We start from the raw sequence: 16,025 nt of genomic DNA on the forward strand, positions 1-16,025 counted from the left end.
CAGAAAACTAACAAGGTTATTATATCACTCTTTTCAGTTAGCCAAGAGTTTCATTTTAGTTTAATTTCATTATGGTAATTCTTTTAGTGTAGTGTGTTTTTAATTCATAACAGCCCATAGACACTTCTATTTAATATCATATTTTATGTAAAATAATCTATGTAAAATTCTGTAATTGTATAATACGCTTTGTAATAAAAATTAACTCTCATATAAACTGTAAAAATAATGATATATTTCATAATAATTAGTTAATAATTAAAAAAACTAATTACAAAATGAATTGGTTGATTTATATATTTTACTCAGTTTAGTCATGCAATAATTTCTTTCTCTTTTTTTTCTTCTTATTTTTTTAATATTGGACACTTTGGGACTCCATACAGCAGTGAACTTTGTTGAGTTATAATAATAAAGACAGGTGGATATTATGGGATTTGGGGGTCAATTAGGCACTTTGAAAAAAGGAAGCATATCATCAATACAATAATTAGTCATTCATAAAAGTGTAGCACGACACACTGACTTACCCAATACTCTCATGAGTAAAAATTGAATTCCTATTGCGAATGACTTCTCTTCAGAGGGAACACATCTGAAATGAACGGGAAAAGAAATTACAAGGATATAAAACAAAACCAACATTTTAAGTATAATATAATACTGGAAAACTGCATAAACACATTCTGTAACTATTACACTTACTGAATAAATCTGTTTTAGCATCTTTTTGTATGGAGGACAAAAAAATACAAGTATTAATGAATAAATTCATAAATAAATCAAAAATGAATTAATAAATGGTGATATAAACATGAAAATAAATAAATAAATGAAGACATAAAGGCAGAGGTTAAGCCCGCATAACTTACTTACTTAATGTAAAAATACAGATGCTGAAATAATTAAATGGAGTTGAACAAAAATGTGGAAATAAAATAAAGATATGAACTTACTTGTCTTGTTTATTTATCAACTTTATTTATGCATTTATCTAGTTATTTCCACATTAACTTCAACATTTCTTTATTATTATTATTATTTTTATTTATTTATAAAGTCCATAAGAGCCTCTGAAAACTGATCTGTGTGGTCAGATTTTTATATATTAAATACAAGTTTTGTTAAAAAAAAAAAAAAAAAAAAGGAAGAAAGATACTAAGTTGATGCTATGTCTTCTAATGCAGTATGTGTACGTAGCCTGGTTAAAATATAAGGGTTTATAAAATCATTAGTAAGTGTTAATACTGGAGGACAAGCTTATTGTATCATGCATTAGATCTATTTTGGTCATTAAAATTATATAACAAATGTGACTATATTGTCATCCTTCCTTACCTGAGCACCATCATGTACATGGGGTTGTGAGTGAAGCAGGCAATCAATGATGCCAGAGAGATGACCAGAATGACGGGGAGCAGAAAATGTGGGCAGCTGTTTGGACACGGAGCAGGGCGGGCGCTACCCTGGCTCCCTGATACACACCTGCAGTTGGTATACAGCTGTAATCAGACAGAAAGCAAAGGGAATATTAATATCGTTGTTATCTGCACAAACAGCTTTTGTTAAGTTGTAACTACATCTACTGTGATGCTTATTTTGCCCACTGGGATTTGAAGTTAGACCACAGACTGTAAAAGAAGTGGATGTGTCCACCATGATGTAACCGACTGGTTGGTGGACTACTGTTGTGAAACCTTCAGTCTGACATTTTGGCTGTTGCCATCTTGTTTTTTGGAGCCAAAAGTGTAAGTAAGTTTTCTTTAGTGTATAATCACCTTAAATAAGACTCATTGTGTTTTCATTACCTTAGAATGAGCTGTTTAAATCTACACAGGGAGCAGATTCTCATTTATGGAGATCGCCATGTTGGAGTGATATATTTTTTACAGCAGCCTAGAATGGCAAACTGAACATTGGCTCTAGTCAGCCACCGTAGTTAGCAGCCACTCCGTGAAGAGAGCATCGTAAAAACACTGATTTTTTTTAACATGAAACTGCTTTTTTCAGTGTTTTTACCAGTTTAAATCACTGGGTGTGTTTGTTTTGTAGAGTAGGAGACCTCCTCTACAAAACAGATAATTCGGCTCCTGGTAAAAACCTCTTGAACAAGGAAGGAATTATAACCAGAAGTTTCAGCTGGTTGCAATCTGCATCCTCACCACTAGATGCCACTAAATTCCCCTAAATCTTACACACTGGACCTTTACACAACACCGTATCTGCTGGTGTGTTGAAATCAAAAGACAGAAAGTGCTTATGAAAATGAATCGAGACCTTTGTCCAGCACCTGATTAAATCCCACCTGTGGACATGTGAGTCCACCAGAAGGAGAAAATAATTATTCTGAGACTTCTTGGGATTCATTAACGAAGCTGGTTGTGCTGCCTGTGTTTCTAGTGCAGCACTACACAGTGAACTTACAAGCTGAGTCAAACTGACTAATACTCTATCAGCAGTCACACAATCCACCCACGAAAAGATTATTCACAAGCTGTGATGTCTGGATACTGACGTTTTGTCCCTCTTAAAACACCTCCTATATGACTAATAAGCATTGATTGGACATTGATCCTGAGCCACTTGCGTCCTGTTAGCAGCAGAGCAGTCCCTGTGTAAGGTCTGACTGCGTTCCTGGCTGATGATGAGACACATGATGTGCTGTAGGACCGGCGCTTCATATCACTGCTGATATGAAATGTGTGATCATTTGGCAGATACGTCACAAAGTAGAGGCATCTAAGGTCAAAGTCACTTCCTGTCCCAAGTGTCTACTTAACATTGGAATAAAAGATGTTTAAAGATCAAGTCAACCCCCTGAAGAGCGGATTCTCTCAGTGCAGCGTATGCATTCCCTACAGCACTCTGCTCCTACACAGTTAAAGGTTAATTACACCCTGACAGGAGGATCGTTTACAGATCCTGTGCTAGGACAAGAACCAAACACTTATTCCCTTTTCCCACACTGAGATAATTACACAAGATTATAGAAGGAAATTATACATTTCTGAACTCTTTCCCTGCTGTAAAAACAAATCATACTTATTCATTTTTTTTTTTCTTTTCAATAAACTTATCAAGCATTCCTATCTGACACGATTAGTCTTCATCAGGTAATTTAACTCATTACTGCTGATGATTTATTGTACAATGTTGTTCTTGTGTTGCACAAATATTCCTCAAATCATGCTGTGTTTACACAGCCCCATATCACAAGCATGTCTCAAAGCTGTAGCTGGTAACTTTTATAAAAAAAATGACTGAGTCATATTTGTCGAAACTGTCACTACATCCACACAGGATTACATGAGACAGATAATCTGTGAAACAAAATATATATCACAGTTATTTTCATAAAAGTTACCAACTGTCAGTGTTGAGCAAGCGGCAAGTTACGCCACATCAAAATGACGTTTCACTACACTGAAGCTACCCACAGAGAAACGTAGCAAGCTAAGCTGTGAGAAGATGGCAAAAGTAGCTTGGTACTTTACGGCTGCTTTTATTTATGGACTTTATGTTAAATCGATATCTCAGTGATAAGAAAACTGCCAGATAGGGCAGACAGGCAGCAAAAAATCTTCAGTTGAACTGTTTATTGTAAAACTTGTAAAACGTAATAACATGACATCATCAGTCAACCTATTGCTCTCTGTCTTTCTTTCTCCTCTTCCTACTTTATGCATTTCTCTGTGTTGACCTCTTTCAGTAGGCTATCTTGCTATAGCCCTTTTTAAATAGGAATTGTGCAAATTTGCAGGAAAGCCCAATCAGTCTTCTTTCAGCATTGGCAGTATAAAAACAAAATCGGGAAGTGCAGCAAAATGCCGCCTACCTACTTTTGTTTATACAGAATGTGCCTTTTTCGGGGCAATGGGGGCGTGAGCAAGTAACAAAACATGTAGCTCAGCGTGTGACGGAAACAGTGACGTGGGAGGGAAGCCGCGGCTGGTCAGTCCTTCGGCGATTCTCACATAAGTCGGCCCGTCCTTCACCGTCCCCGTCATCTGACGGTTAATGGCCTCTTTGTTTGCGAGGGCAAGGAGGGCGCACAATTCCTTGTCTCCCCAGTTGCTCATCTTTACAGTGTCTGTCAGGTTTGTGTTTCCCTCTTGCTACTAGCTGTTCGCTAATTCCTGCTATCAGCTGTTTCCTGTTTATCCACCGCCAGTGGGTCGCACGTGCGCGTCATCAACAGCTCCTCCCACAAGTCATCAACAGCCCCTCCAGTGGTGGACGGGCGCCTCAAACCAAAAAAGGTTCCGCCAATATGACTACCCTACAAGATGGAAAATTGGGCACCTCGGATAAACTCGCCAATCCGGCTCTGTGTGTCTAAACGCTCGCAGCTTGCCTGCAAAATGGCCCAACATTCGCCGAAAATCTGGCAGTGTAAAAGGGGCTAATGTCATGACAATAAAAATAAAAGACCTGAATTAAAACTTTTCTTTTTCTGGGACAATTCCTGCATATAACACGTGACATAGGTACTGTATGTTTCTTCCTTCTTAATACTGTCCTCTGTCTCTCAGCTCTTTTCTCTGCCCTTGGTGTGTCTATTTCTCCGGTGTCCACTGCAAATCCACTAAATATATACCGTCTATGGGCGAGACACGCTAGAGATGTGTCAAGAAGTGCAATGTAGCCAGTCAGAGGCAGAGTAGGGCGGGTCTTGCCAAGAAAAGCCAATAGCCAACTCAGAAAATAGTAACGTTGCCACCACGCTACTGAGACATACAGTTAAATTATTAATGTCGCTACTTGTAGTGACGCTCCTGCCCAACACTGCCAAGTGTAGCTTTAATGACATCATCAGATATATCTCATATACAGTAGCCTACACTCTACGCCAATGTTAAATATATCATTTCCACATCAGCCTGACCTGCAGGTATTTACACTGTGGGAGCAAACCATGAGCAGGAGGCACTGACCTGAACCCTGTGGGTATTGTTGGGGTCTTTGGTGAAGTTGGTGCAGCCTGCATGGCACGGAGAAATATACTCGACACCGTCAGAGCCACACACAGGGTTGAAGGCAGTGGCAGGACAGGAGCAGTTGGAGTAGCACAAGGAGAGAGACCTGTGGAGGGAGGAGAGAAACACGTTCAGATAAGCCCATGTGTTTCATTTTGACTACGTCTGAGTATTCTGCAAGTAGCTGTTACGATAAAGTCATTAAGGTTCAGGTGTTTTGTTTTCAGTATATCAAACTCCTGGACTCTATCACTCTGCTGTGAGATTCTTTTTATCTACAAAGCCCTCACTGGAAAATCACCATACTACCTCTCAGAATTGCTTCTGCACTCAGATGGGCTTTATCAGACACGCTCTGCTGACTTCATGTTCCACCAGTTTGGTCTGAACTTGAAAAACTGCTTTTAATTTTAGTGCATCTGTCTCCTGGAACACAATACAGCACCACTATAAATCAATTCACTTGGACGGCTTAGAAATTTGATCCTGAACCTCCCAACTTCCACTTGAAATTGTTATTTTCAGTCATATAACCACAGACGGCGTGTTCGCTTGCTGTTGCAGGTGCTGCGTCCCCACTGAGCCCTCTGTTTCTGTCCTCACGGTGTGCCGCTGTCAGACACTGGGCCGCTGCTGCTGCTCGCTGTATGTGCTTATGCCCGGCCCACACAGAGAGCAGCATGTTGGAAGGCTGCTCGCAGACGAACACTAGGTGCGAACAATGCAGGTTCCAAAACACTGGTGTATTTTCATGGCCGGGCGTGCAGTTGGAAGTGATGTTGAAAGGTAACACTGGCCTACTTTCACCCAATTCTTGGACAGGCTAACCTAGAATTTGCATATTCATGAAGGCAAATGTAAACAAAGAAATGGGATTATACTGTATCGAGTGTCCTGTCGACTCCCTGTGTGCACTGTGAGCTCCCAGATTCAATAAATGAGTATGAAAACTCATATTTCAGAAACAGAAGTTTAAAAATGTGTGTGTAACTGTTGGAAATCTGTGTGAGTTTGTGAAAAATGTACCAAAAGTGTTAAAGATAGTGACCAGTGCCCACATGCCAAAAAATTTCCTCCCAAACGTTGGTGGGAAATTTTGGGACTTGAACAAACATTTATCATAAGCTAGGCTGGACGTGTGTGACTCTAATAAATTAAACTACCCCTGTGAGAAGCAATTCTGTGTCACATGAAAGCATCACCATGACAACGCCCCGCTCTCCTCACTCACCGGTGCTGTCCGATCTGGTCATGATTGACCTCTGAGACCTTCTGCGTGGGACAGCCCATGAAGAAGAGAGGGATGCAGAGGAGGGTGGACAGGGTCAACATAGCCACACAGAAGCGTGGGATGATCTTAAGAGAGAGACGTGCCCTCTTCATGATGACCCCACCCACCAGCATCCCCACTGCCACTGCAGGTAGATTCACAGCACCTGGGGAACATGAACAGCTCAGTGACCACCAGGTGAAGATGTTGTTATTGCGTGCCTAAAGAAGTGTCATTGTATTTGCTAACACCCTGACATTAATGTCAGCTGTAGTTTGTTAATACATAAAAATACTGCAAAGGAGCAAACTTGAAAACCCAACTTAAATTCTTATCGAGGAAAAGATGATGTCACAGATCTAATTCACTCCTTGGAAAGAGGCCATGGTGCAAGCTGGCTGACACACTGTAGTCTAGTGTCCATTAAATGACTTTAACAGACTGTTTCATTTCACTTCCACAGTTCATAAAAATGGTTTTAATATACACTCACTGGCCACTTTATTAGGTACACCTTGCTAGTACCAGGTTGGACCCCTTTTGCCTTCAGAACTGCCTTAATCCTTGGTGTCATAGACTCAACAAGGTGCTGGAAACTTTCCTCAGAGATGTTGGTCCATATTGACATGATGACATCACACAGTTGCTGCAGATTTGTCGGCTGCACATCCATGATGTGAATCTCCCGTTCCACCACATCCCAAAGGTGCTCTATTGGACTGAGATCTGGTGACTGTGGAGGCCATTGGAGTACAGTGAACTCATTGTCATGTTCAAGAAACCAGTTTGAGATGATCTGAGCTTTGTGACATGGTGCGTTATCCTGCTGGAAGTAGCCACCAGAAGATGGGTACACTGTGGTCATAAAGGGATGGACACGGTCAGCAACAATACTCAGGTAGGCTGTGGTGTTTAAACCATGCTCAGTTGGTACTAAGAAAATCTCCCTCACACCATTACACCACCAGCAGCAGCCTGAACCGTTGATACAAGGCAGGATGGACCCATGCTTTCATGTTGTTTACACCAAATTCTGACCCTACCATCTGAATGTGGCAGCAGAAATCCAGACTCATCAGACCAGGCAACGTTTTTCCAATCTTCTATTGTCCAGTTTTGGTGAGCCTGTGTGAACTGTAGCCTCAGTTTCCTGTTGTTAGCTGACAGGAGTGGCACCTGGTGTGGTCTTCTGCTGCTGTAGCCCATCTGCTTCAAGGTTGGACGTGTTGTTGGTTCAGAGATGGTCTTCTGCAGACCTTGGTTGGAACCAGTGGTTATTTGACTTCCTGTTGCCTTTCTATCATCTTGAACCAGTCTGGCCATTCTCCTCTGACCTCTGGCATCAACAAGGCATTTTCACCCAGAGAACTGCTGCTCACTGGATATTTTCTCCTGTTCAGACCATCCTCTGTAAACCCTAGAGATGGTTGTATGTGAAAATCCCAGTAGATCAGCAGTTGAACAGTTGTACCTAATAAAGTGGCCAGTGAGTGTATATACCAAACTTTACATTATGACTTGAATTATTTAAAAGCTGACAATGACTTCAAGCAGTTGACTGAAAGGGTTATATTTGTGCTGCTGCAGTACCTACCTACTAGCAGGCTGCTGTAGGCGGGCGACGCGCTGTACTGTCGCTCCAGGAACTTGTTGAGGAACGTAGCGAGACCTGCGATCACTGAGGAGAAGCAGCACTGGGCCAGGACCAGCATCAGGAAGAGAGGGCTCAGCAGCAGGTGGACAAACATCCTGGGAAACACTGATCAGACACAGTCACACAAAGATACACGGGTTATTACTGATTATTGATACTGGAGACGACTCCAGTGAAAACTCTCTGAACCTCTGCAGGCTGAATATAATAAACTTACTTTTCAGGAAATCAAGTAGAGAGACATCTGGCTTCTTGAAGTCATCACTCATGTCAGTTTCACTTCCAATCACCTGGAATATAACAGGCAGTGTAGACTGAATGTGTGAAGGCAAATATGCAGTGTGTAATGAATACAGGTATGGAGGACAAGAAACAAATAAAAATAAATGTTTAATGTTAATACAGGATAAATACATGCTGACATAAATATGGAAATAAATAATTACATTAATGAATTAATACCTGATTAACATGGGAACTCAGAAATAAAGAAACGAACAAATGTAGTTGTACAAAAATGTAGAAATTAATTATAGATATTTATTTAAGTACTGCATAATAATTTTTTTTAAATAAATTTGTAAAATAATTTATTTATCTTTTTATTTACACATTTAATTCAACATTAATTTATGAATTTATTCTTTGTTATTTATGTAATTATGTATTCCGGTATATTTATACACTTATCTATTAAATAAATCTATTTTTATTTATTATCATGATTATTTTCATTAACATAGGGACACAGAAATAAACAAATGATGCTGTACAAAAATGTAAAAATGAATTATAGATATTCACTTATATCCTGCTTAATTATTTTTTAATGTGTTTGTTAAATAAATAATTTATATTTATATTTCCATATTTATTTCAACATTTATTTCTGAATTAATTATTTTCTCTTTAATTATTTATTCATGTATACTTTTTTAGTTGTTCATTTTATTTCTATTTATTATTATAATTTTTTTTCATAACTTTATTTCATTTTGAAGATTGTTTTTTTAAATAATAAAATAAAGTGCTTCAGAGTGCTGTGTGTTTGAGCTCAAGTAAGGGCCATGAGAAATTATAGCAGTGAGTTAATCACATCCCCTGGCCTCCTCTAAATAAGCATGAAATAGGTCTCAGATGGCCGCCAATTTTTTAAATTGAGTCCTTTTACCTGTATGACTGAACTGACATCTCTGCACTCAATTTATTTATTCATTTATTTCTGTATTGATGCTTAAGTCTATTTGTTTCCTCCATGTACAGAAGCATTTATATGATACAGTTTATATGATACACCTTCGTTTTGTCCCCATTTCTTTTGGTCTCTTCGTGCTGCATTCATGCATTAAAATCACCCAAAGCTGTACAACATCACAATGAAAGATTTCTAGACAGATTTTATTGCTCAAAGATCACTTTTGTGTCTTCTTCATACTGAAATATTTGCTCTTAGTTTTGTATGTTTTAAACAAAACCAAGAAAGTACTCTGTATCAGTGACTCCTATCCTGTTTTGTCTGACGTACCCCCACGTTGCTATCAGATGACCTCATCAGCACTCACCCGTCATGTTCCAAATGTGTTCATTTTAGCTGAATTTACAACAACAACTTTATTATGTTACCAGGTCGAGTCCCGGACAAAGCTGGAGGAGCCAAAAAGTGGTTTCACAAAACAGTGGGAAATGAATTCTGGCCCTTTTCTCATCTATGACTAATGTTTTCTGTGGATTGTTTTAAAAGGTCAAAATACAAAATGTAAAGTACAAATCAGTTCTTGGGAACAGAAGTGTGGTCAGTGAAGTGATATGTGTCAGGTATAATTTGGATTTATATGTTGATATTGCGAAACATTCTGTGCCTTCAAGATAGTGAAAAGAGGAAAAGTGAAATGCAATGTTGACACAGAGCCTGTAGGTGTCAGTAAAACACGAGCAATACACCACAGTTCAATGAGTGTTAAGTTGTGAAAAAGGCTGCTGTGACCTTAAAGAACTCTGAGAGTCAGAGTGTGACTTACATTGTGTTCTGCCGGCATCCGACGAGGGAAGAAGAAGTAGGGGATGGAGGTGAGAACCAGGAAGCCGCTGGTGATGAGCAGGCCCATCCACCAGGCCCCGACCCAGCGGGGATCAGACACTCTCAGCTCCTGTTCAGCTCCTGCATGAAAACAGCAGTGAGCACAGTCATTCCTGCTGTAACCTGTCAGTAAAATAACTGTGGGATGGATGGAACTTTAAAGACCTGATCATTACCTAAACCATATTTGTCCACGTCCACATAGATCCGCAGCATGACTGCGCCCAGCAGGTATCCGATGGCTGGCCCGAATACAGATACTGCAAACAGGATGGCTGTGAATGATAAAGCAGCTGTGAGGTTTTGAAGCAGTGTCGAGCTGTTTTGTATGAAGGATGAAAAATGACTTGCTTGAACAAATGCTTAAATAAATAAACTAATTAATCAATGCTGAAATAAATATGGAAATAGATAAATGCATAAATAAATACACATATAAAAGCTGAAAGGACATAAATGAATAAATGTCTCTTTACTTGCTGTTCACCCACACTTCAACAACTCCCTAAAAGAAATGTTTGTATGAATTTATAAACGTATTTAAAAGGTCCAAAAATGTGATAAAATCATTTGAGTGGCTTGTGGCCAAAATTCATGCAGTTGCCAAACAGGAAACAGGAAGTCAGTAAAAGCAGGAACTCCTCACATTTCTGAAGCTGCTGGAACCTGAACCTATCTTAAATTGATTTCTACATTTTTGTACAACTACATTTATTTATGTATTTCTGTGTCTCTATGTGACTCAGGCAGGAGGTTCTAACTTCTTTTATTATTTCTTTTTATTTATGAGGTTTTTTTGCATTTATTCATTCTTTTATTGTTTTTTCCAGGTTTTATTTATTTATTGCTGTATTTATTTATACAGTTATTTATCATTTTTTGTCGTCCATACTTATATAATTTTCTTACCAAATTGTGACCTCCCACTTTTAAGGTTCTACATTTTTTTTCCCTTTTTGAAATAAATAAATAAATAAATAATAACTATTCTTTAACAAATTATTAACCTTTTGTGTCAGGATATTCTTGCTTATATGCATTAAATTTGAAAAAACGTAAGGGTGTCTAATTAATTTAACTTTTTTAATCTTTAACTTTCTTCTGCCAGTTCGCCAACAACAAAGTGAAAAAATTGATTTTCCCCTATGGGACTAATAAAGTATACAGAATTAAAGAAAATTAATAATTACAAGGTTCCATCTGCAAACCAATGATCCTTTGTTTGAAAGGTTCACAGGAGAACAAATCAGGTTTACTCTGTTTACCACATTTCCTTAGGTTTGGTGCTCTGAGGATAAAGGAGCATAAAAAGCTGCTCAATCTTAAATTTAAAAACCTTAAAATTGCTGAACTTCTCAAAAATATTATGAACATTTTCACCAAAACAAGAGAACGTAGCTGCATAAAACCATCTTTTAATTCCCAGGTCATGAAACACTGATGGTAAAAGTTTTCCAAAGCCTGCAGAATGACCCAGAATAACACCATGACCCTCAGATTGCGCTCTCCTTATCTAAACAAATCAATCAACCATAGGCCATTCACCTATGTAAAGAGGGGAGTTTCCAGGTCCAGCAAAATCATCTATGTAGGAAATCCCAAATGGCTGGATGGGCACCGAGCCCACACCGAAGAGCAGCTGAGCGCTGCCCATCAGCAGCCACAGGTTGTTCGAGTCAGCCAGACGCCTCTTCTCCTCACGGTCACACGACTCCAGGTTACTCGAATTCCTCTGCACGGTGCAAATGTCTTGGCGGTCTGGATCACAGCACACGGACGGAGAGAGGGGAGGAGCGGGGAGGACAAGTTAATGAGAGGCTGGTGGATGTGACTTCTTTAATTTCTTGAAGCTTTTAGCACATGGGAGAAGTTTTCCTTGCAGGCTTTCTCCAAGGAAGCCCTTTCTGACAGGAATGTATTCATCTTAACCCAAACTACACCATTTTTTCTAACCTTAACCAAGAAAGTTTCTCCCAACCGCAAGCTTCTATGGCCCTTCACTGACACTCTGCACAACACTTAAGAATTTTGACTAGGGGCAAGATTAAAGGGATAGTCTGGGTTGTATGAAGTACTTATCCATAGTCAGTGTATTACCTACAGTAGATGGCAGTCGGCCTGCCCCCAGTTTGGAGAAGCAGACAGGAGTACCACCATAGAAGCTAAAGCAATGTACTGCTGTGGACAGGGGCAGACACAAAATGTATTTTAGCCACTATTGTGTATTTTCTCCACTCTACCTTGCTGACAGACAGCCCTTGCTGATGGGCAACTGAGGCCAATATATACATCTACGCTCTCTTCAAAGCTACCAGCCTCCTTTGACAAAAACAGTAATTTAACCTTGCAGAGAACAGGAGTTGCTGATTTACAGCTGCCACGATGGGGTGGTTTGTTTGTGTTATTGTGTGACTTTGGTGTTTTAAAGGGTTAGCTCAGATTCACCAAAGTCACACAATAATACGAAGTAACTAACTGATTGAGGCAACGGTAGACCAGCAACTCCTGTGTTGTGCAAGGTAAAATTACTGTTTGTGTCAAAGGAGTCTGGTGGCTTTGAGAAGAGATATGTAACCAACACATTCTCACTCTGAACTCGTCACATATTACACGTTATGTCATGGACTTTTCACATCCACATACGACGTGCAGGGTACCCTGGGTGCATTGGTTGTTGACGTTCTGGGACACAGAGTCAAGTTCTCGTCTTTCAAGATACACTTCTGTTTTCACAGGAAATTTAATATTTACAGAGTCTCTTCCAAAATAAACGCACTACGTCGGTACAACACCACAAATTGATGTTTTTGTCCTTCAACAACAAACACAAATGTTGGGTTTAGGAAAAAAGCTCAGGGTTTGGCTTTAGAATCTTACGAGACGCAAACACCACTCTCTCGGGTGAAAGTCGGTGTTTGTCGCCGCCTTAACTTTCATCCTTGTCCCGCCGCATTTCTCCCTGATGCCGCCACGCGCGTTAAACTATAATGGCAACTGGCCACATATCACGCTGACGTTAAAGGATGCCTTCTTTTGTTGGTTTCTGACGCTGCAAGTCACTGCCCAAGCGCCGGATTTTGACGACTTCGGAGTGAGACTGTGTTCATATAATGGCCTCAGTTCCCTAAAAGAAAGGGCTGTCTGATGGCAAGGTAAAGCAGTGAAAACATTTTCAATATAGCACTGTATTAAACTATATTCTTTTTTTTTTTTGGGGGGGGGGGGGGGGCTAAAATACATTTTGCGTCCGCCCCTGTCCACAGCAGTACATCGGTTAGCTTCCATGTTGGTACTTTATTCTCCTTCTCCAAACTGGGAGCGTGCCGACTCACATCTACTGTAGGTAATACAGCGACTATGGAAACTTACCTCACACAACCCCACTTCAAAAATCTGAACTATCCCTTTAAAGTGGAAAGAGAGAGATTGTTATTACAAATTAAATGTCCTGGAGGTAACTCTAATCGTCTTAACTTTCAGCGAGTTCACAGACACTAGGAATTTCTCTCTGATTTACAAAGAGTTCACCTGGGGAGCACTGGCAAAGCTTTCTAAATACACCACTCGCTGCAGAGTACAAAAAGCAGTTACTTGCTTGACTCCTGCTGAGTGAGTGGAGCCTTTGCTGAAAAGATGCCGCAGCTTTCTAGACGAACCCTTAAGTAAAGTCTCATAAATTGCACTGACATATTTGTACTTTCATGAGTCCCCAGCTCTGGACTGAGTCACAGTAGCTGTCACAGTGGTGCCAGCAGAGACAGAGAAGCCGCGTGGTATTCAGGTCTTTGTTCTTACTGTGTAAAACAGAGTCATATTCGTAGGGCTGGGATACGAAGTGAGGTAAGGTCAGCATCATGGCGCTGACAGCCATCAGTAGTCCACCGATTCCAATGACGCGAGGCCGGTGGACCCGATTTCCAAAGTAGCTCACGAACACTATCAGCACACTGTTGCTGACCTGAGAGACAGACACAGACAAATGCTTCAGAGAGGAGCCAGAGGAATCAATCCTTTCACACTTAATGCATCAAGTTGCAGGTCTCACACTTTCCAAACATTACTAATGGACTCTTAAAACCAAATATGGAAGTGGCCAGGGTTGCACTGTAATCCAAATTTAGTGGGGTCTGCACACAACACAGGCACAGTTCAGGATTAAAGGAATACTCGGCCCCCAAAATGACTATTTATATATCAATTACTCACCCAGTGTTGCGTTGAATTTGTGAGGAAAACTGTTTTTCTGACGGGGAACTGATCGAAAAGTGAAACTTACCTATGCTGTCTTCAAAGCTAGACTCCACTGACAAAAACTGTAATTTTACCTTGCTAATCCCAGGAGCTGCTGGTCCATTGCAGCCTCGATCAGATAGTCAGTAAACACCAAAGTCACACAATAACACAAACAAACTCCCGATCAAGGCAGCAGTAGACCAGCAGCTCCCGTGTTCAGTGAGGTAAAATTGCTGTTTATGTCAGTCTGGCTTTGAAGAGAATATAGATGAGTTTCACTTTTCATTCAGAAAGGATTGCCTGTTTGGTCTCATAAATTGCACTGACATATTTCAGGTAGTGTGCTGGTTTGTTTGAGCACTTTCTCTGAAACTAAAAAAGCAGCCGCCCTCTGAATCTACAAATAAAGCTGATGAGAGTGAATCAAACAGTTAAGTTGTGGGCTGTGAAACCTAAACAATTAGCTAAAAAAGCTGTACGGCTGAGATGAACTGCAGAGACGGGTGATAATACTCATCAGGTTCATCGCTAATAATAACCTGTTCTCCATTTTGACCTTCCCATTTTTCATCTGTAGCAGTTTTAATAACTCTAAAAGGAGATCCGAAATTGAAATCTTCAGGCTGTGTTTTAATAAAATATCATATAATCAAATCAGATGTTGTAAATCAAATTAGATCTCCAAGCGCAGCCAAATCCTGAGAGCCGCAAAAGAATTTAAAAAGCCTTAAGGTAGCAATGTCAACACAGTGATTTAATCACAGATGAGTGACCCCTGGTCATGCATACTTGAAACCTAACTGGAAAATATTTATCAGTGTGATGCATTTAAAACCCACTTGAGCTTAAAAAAAAAATCCAGCACATACGGCTCATGTTATCGTTTCCTTGACCCCTCATATCTGTGATAAAACTGTTCCAAAATACTTGAGTCTGGCTTGAATTCAGGAAGTGTGATTGTGATATGCTGCTTGTTCTCCAATTCCGCCTTTGTCACTGGTATCCTTGAAATAAAGCTATCATGATCTCAGGCTGTGTGAGGGTATGTTATTGTTGGCTCCTACCTCATGGAGAGAGGAAATAGTTCCTGAGGAGTAGCTGCTGAGGCCGTAGCGTCTCTCGATTGTGCTGATGGTGCTCTTGAAGTAGGAGCTGTACAGCAGCTGAGAGAACTGCAGGAGGCCGTGGCACAGGACAAACAGCTAGGACAGACAGACAGACAACACAGGAGGAGGATTGAGTCTCTAAAGTAGGTTACAGTCATAAATGTCAAGTGTCAAGCGTCTTTTGTGCCGTTTTCAGCTGCGAGAGACGCTTGGTTGCTCGCACAGAGAAGCAGATCACACTCAAAGCCTAAAGCGTATTCCTCCCGAGAGGCCTAAACTGTTCCAAGAAACAGAGAACAACTCAGAGGAATCACATTGTCATCCAAAACGTGGTGTCTCGGAAAAGTACCAGATTTGTGTTGAACAACTTTCCCGTGTTTTTCCACCTCCGCAACACACTGACATGATGTGACGTTCACTCAATGTAGTGCACAGTTAAACATCAGAGAAGGAATCTTACGGTGTCTGTGCAGCGAAATGCAGCGAGGAACAGCTGCTTCACAAAACACATGGCACAGCTGACAAGTACCAACACATCAGGCCTGGACTCTGCCGCATTCACCATGTCAAAAGACAGGAAACAACATTTAAAGGGATAAAATGTACATATTCTACACAGAAACCACAGATGAGCTGGGTGTAAAATGAGGCAATATAGATCAGTAATGTAAGTCTTATGTAAGTAGAATTATTGCATTTAAAATTTGAG

At 40.2% G+C, this 16,025-nt stretch overlaps 1 protein-coding gene across 1 annotated transcript in view; it reads right to left on the bottom strand.

Annotated features, from left to right (window-relative positions):
- The window catches only part of slco2a1 (solute carrier organic anion transporter family, member 2A1), a 28,129-nt gene that overhangs the window by 1,711 nt on the left and 10,393 nt on the right, over window positions 1-16,025 (bottom strand). The window contains exons 2-12 of the mRNA XM_033622548.2: window positions 15,275-15,412; window positions 13,773-13,935; window positions 11,523-11,735; window positions 10,154-10,252; window positions 9,919-10,058; window positions 8,118-8,190; window positions 7,841-8,005; window positions 6,208-6,412; window positions 4,935-5,082; window positions 1,339-1,502; window positions 531-595 (exon numbers count right to left, since the gene is read on the bottom strand). Of these exons, the coding sequence (XP_033478439.2) occupies window positions 531-595; window positions 1,339-1,502; window positions 4,935-5,082; window positions 6,208-6,412; window positions 7,841-8,005; window positions 8,118-8,190; window positions 9,919-10,058; window positions 10,154-10,252; window positions 11,523-11,735; window positions 13,773-13,935; window positions 15,275-15,412 (1,573 nt within the window). The remainder of the gene's footprint in view (window positions 1-530; window positions 596-1,338; window positions 1,503-4,934; window positions 5,083-6,207; window positions 6,413-7,840; window positions 8,006-8,117; window positions 8,191-9,918; window positions 10,059-10,153; window positions 10,253-11,522; window positions 11,736-13,772; window positions 13,936-15,274; window positions 15,413-16,025) is intronic.

This window comes from Epinephelus lanceolatus, chromosome 6 (assembly GCF_041903045.1).
Source record: "Epinephelus lanceolatus isolate andai-2023 chromosome 6, ASM4190304v1, whole genome shotgun sequence".
Taxonomy (NCBI): domain Eukaryota; kingdom Metazoa; phylum Chordata; class Actinopteri; order Perciformes; family Serranidae; genus Epinephelus; species Epinephelus lanceolatus.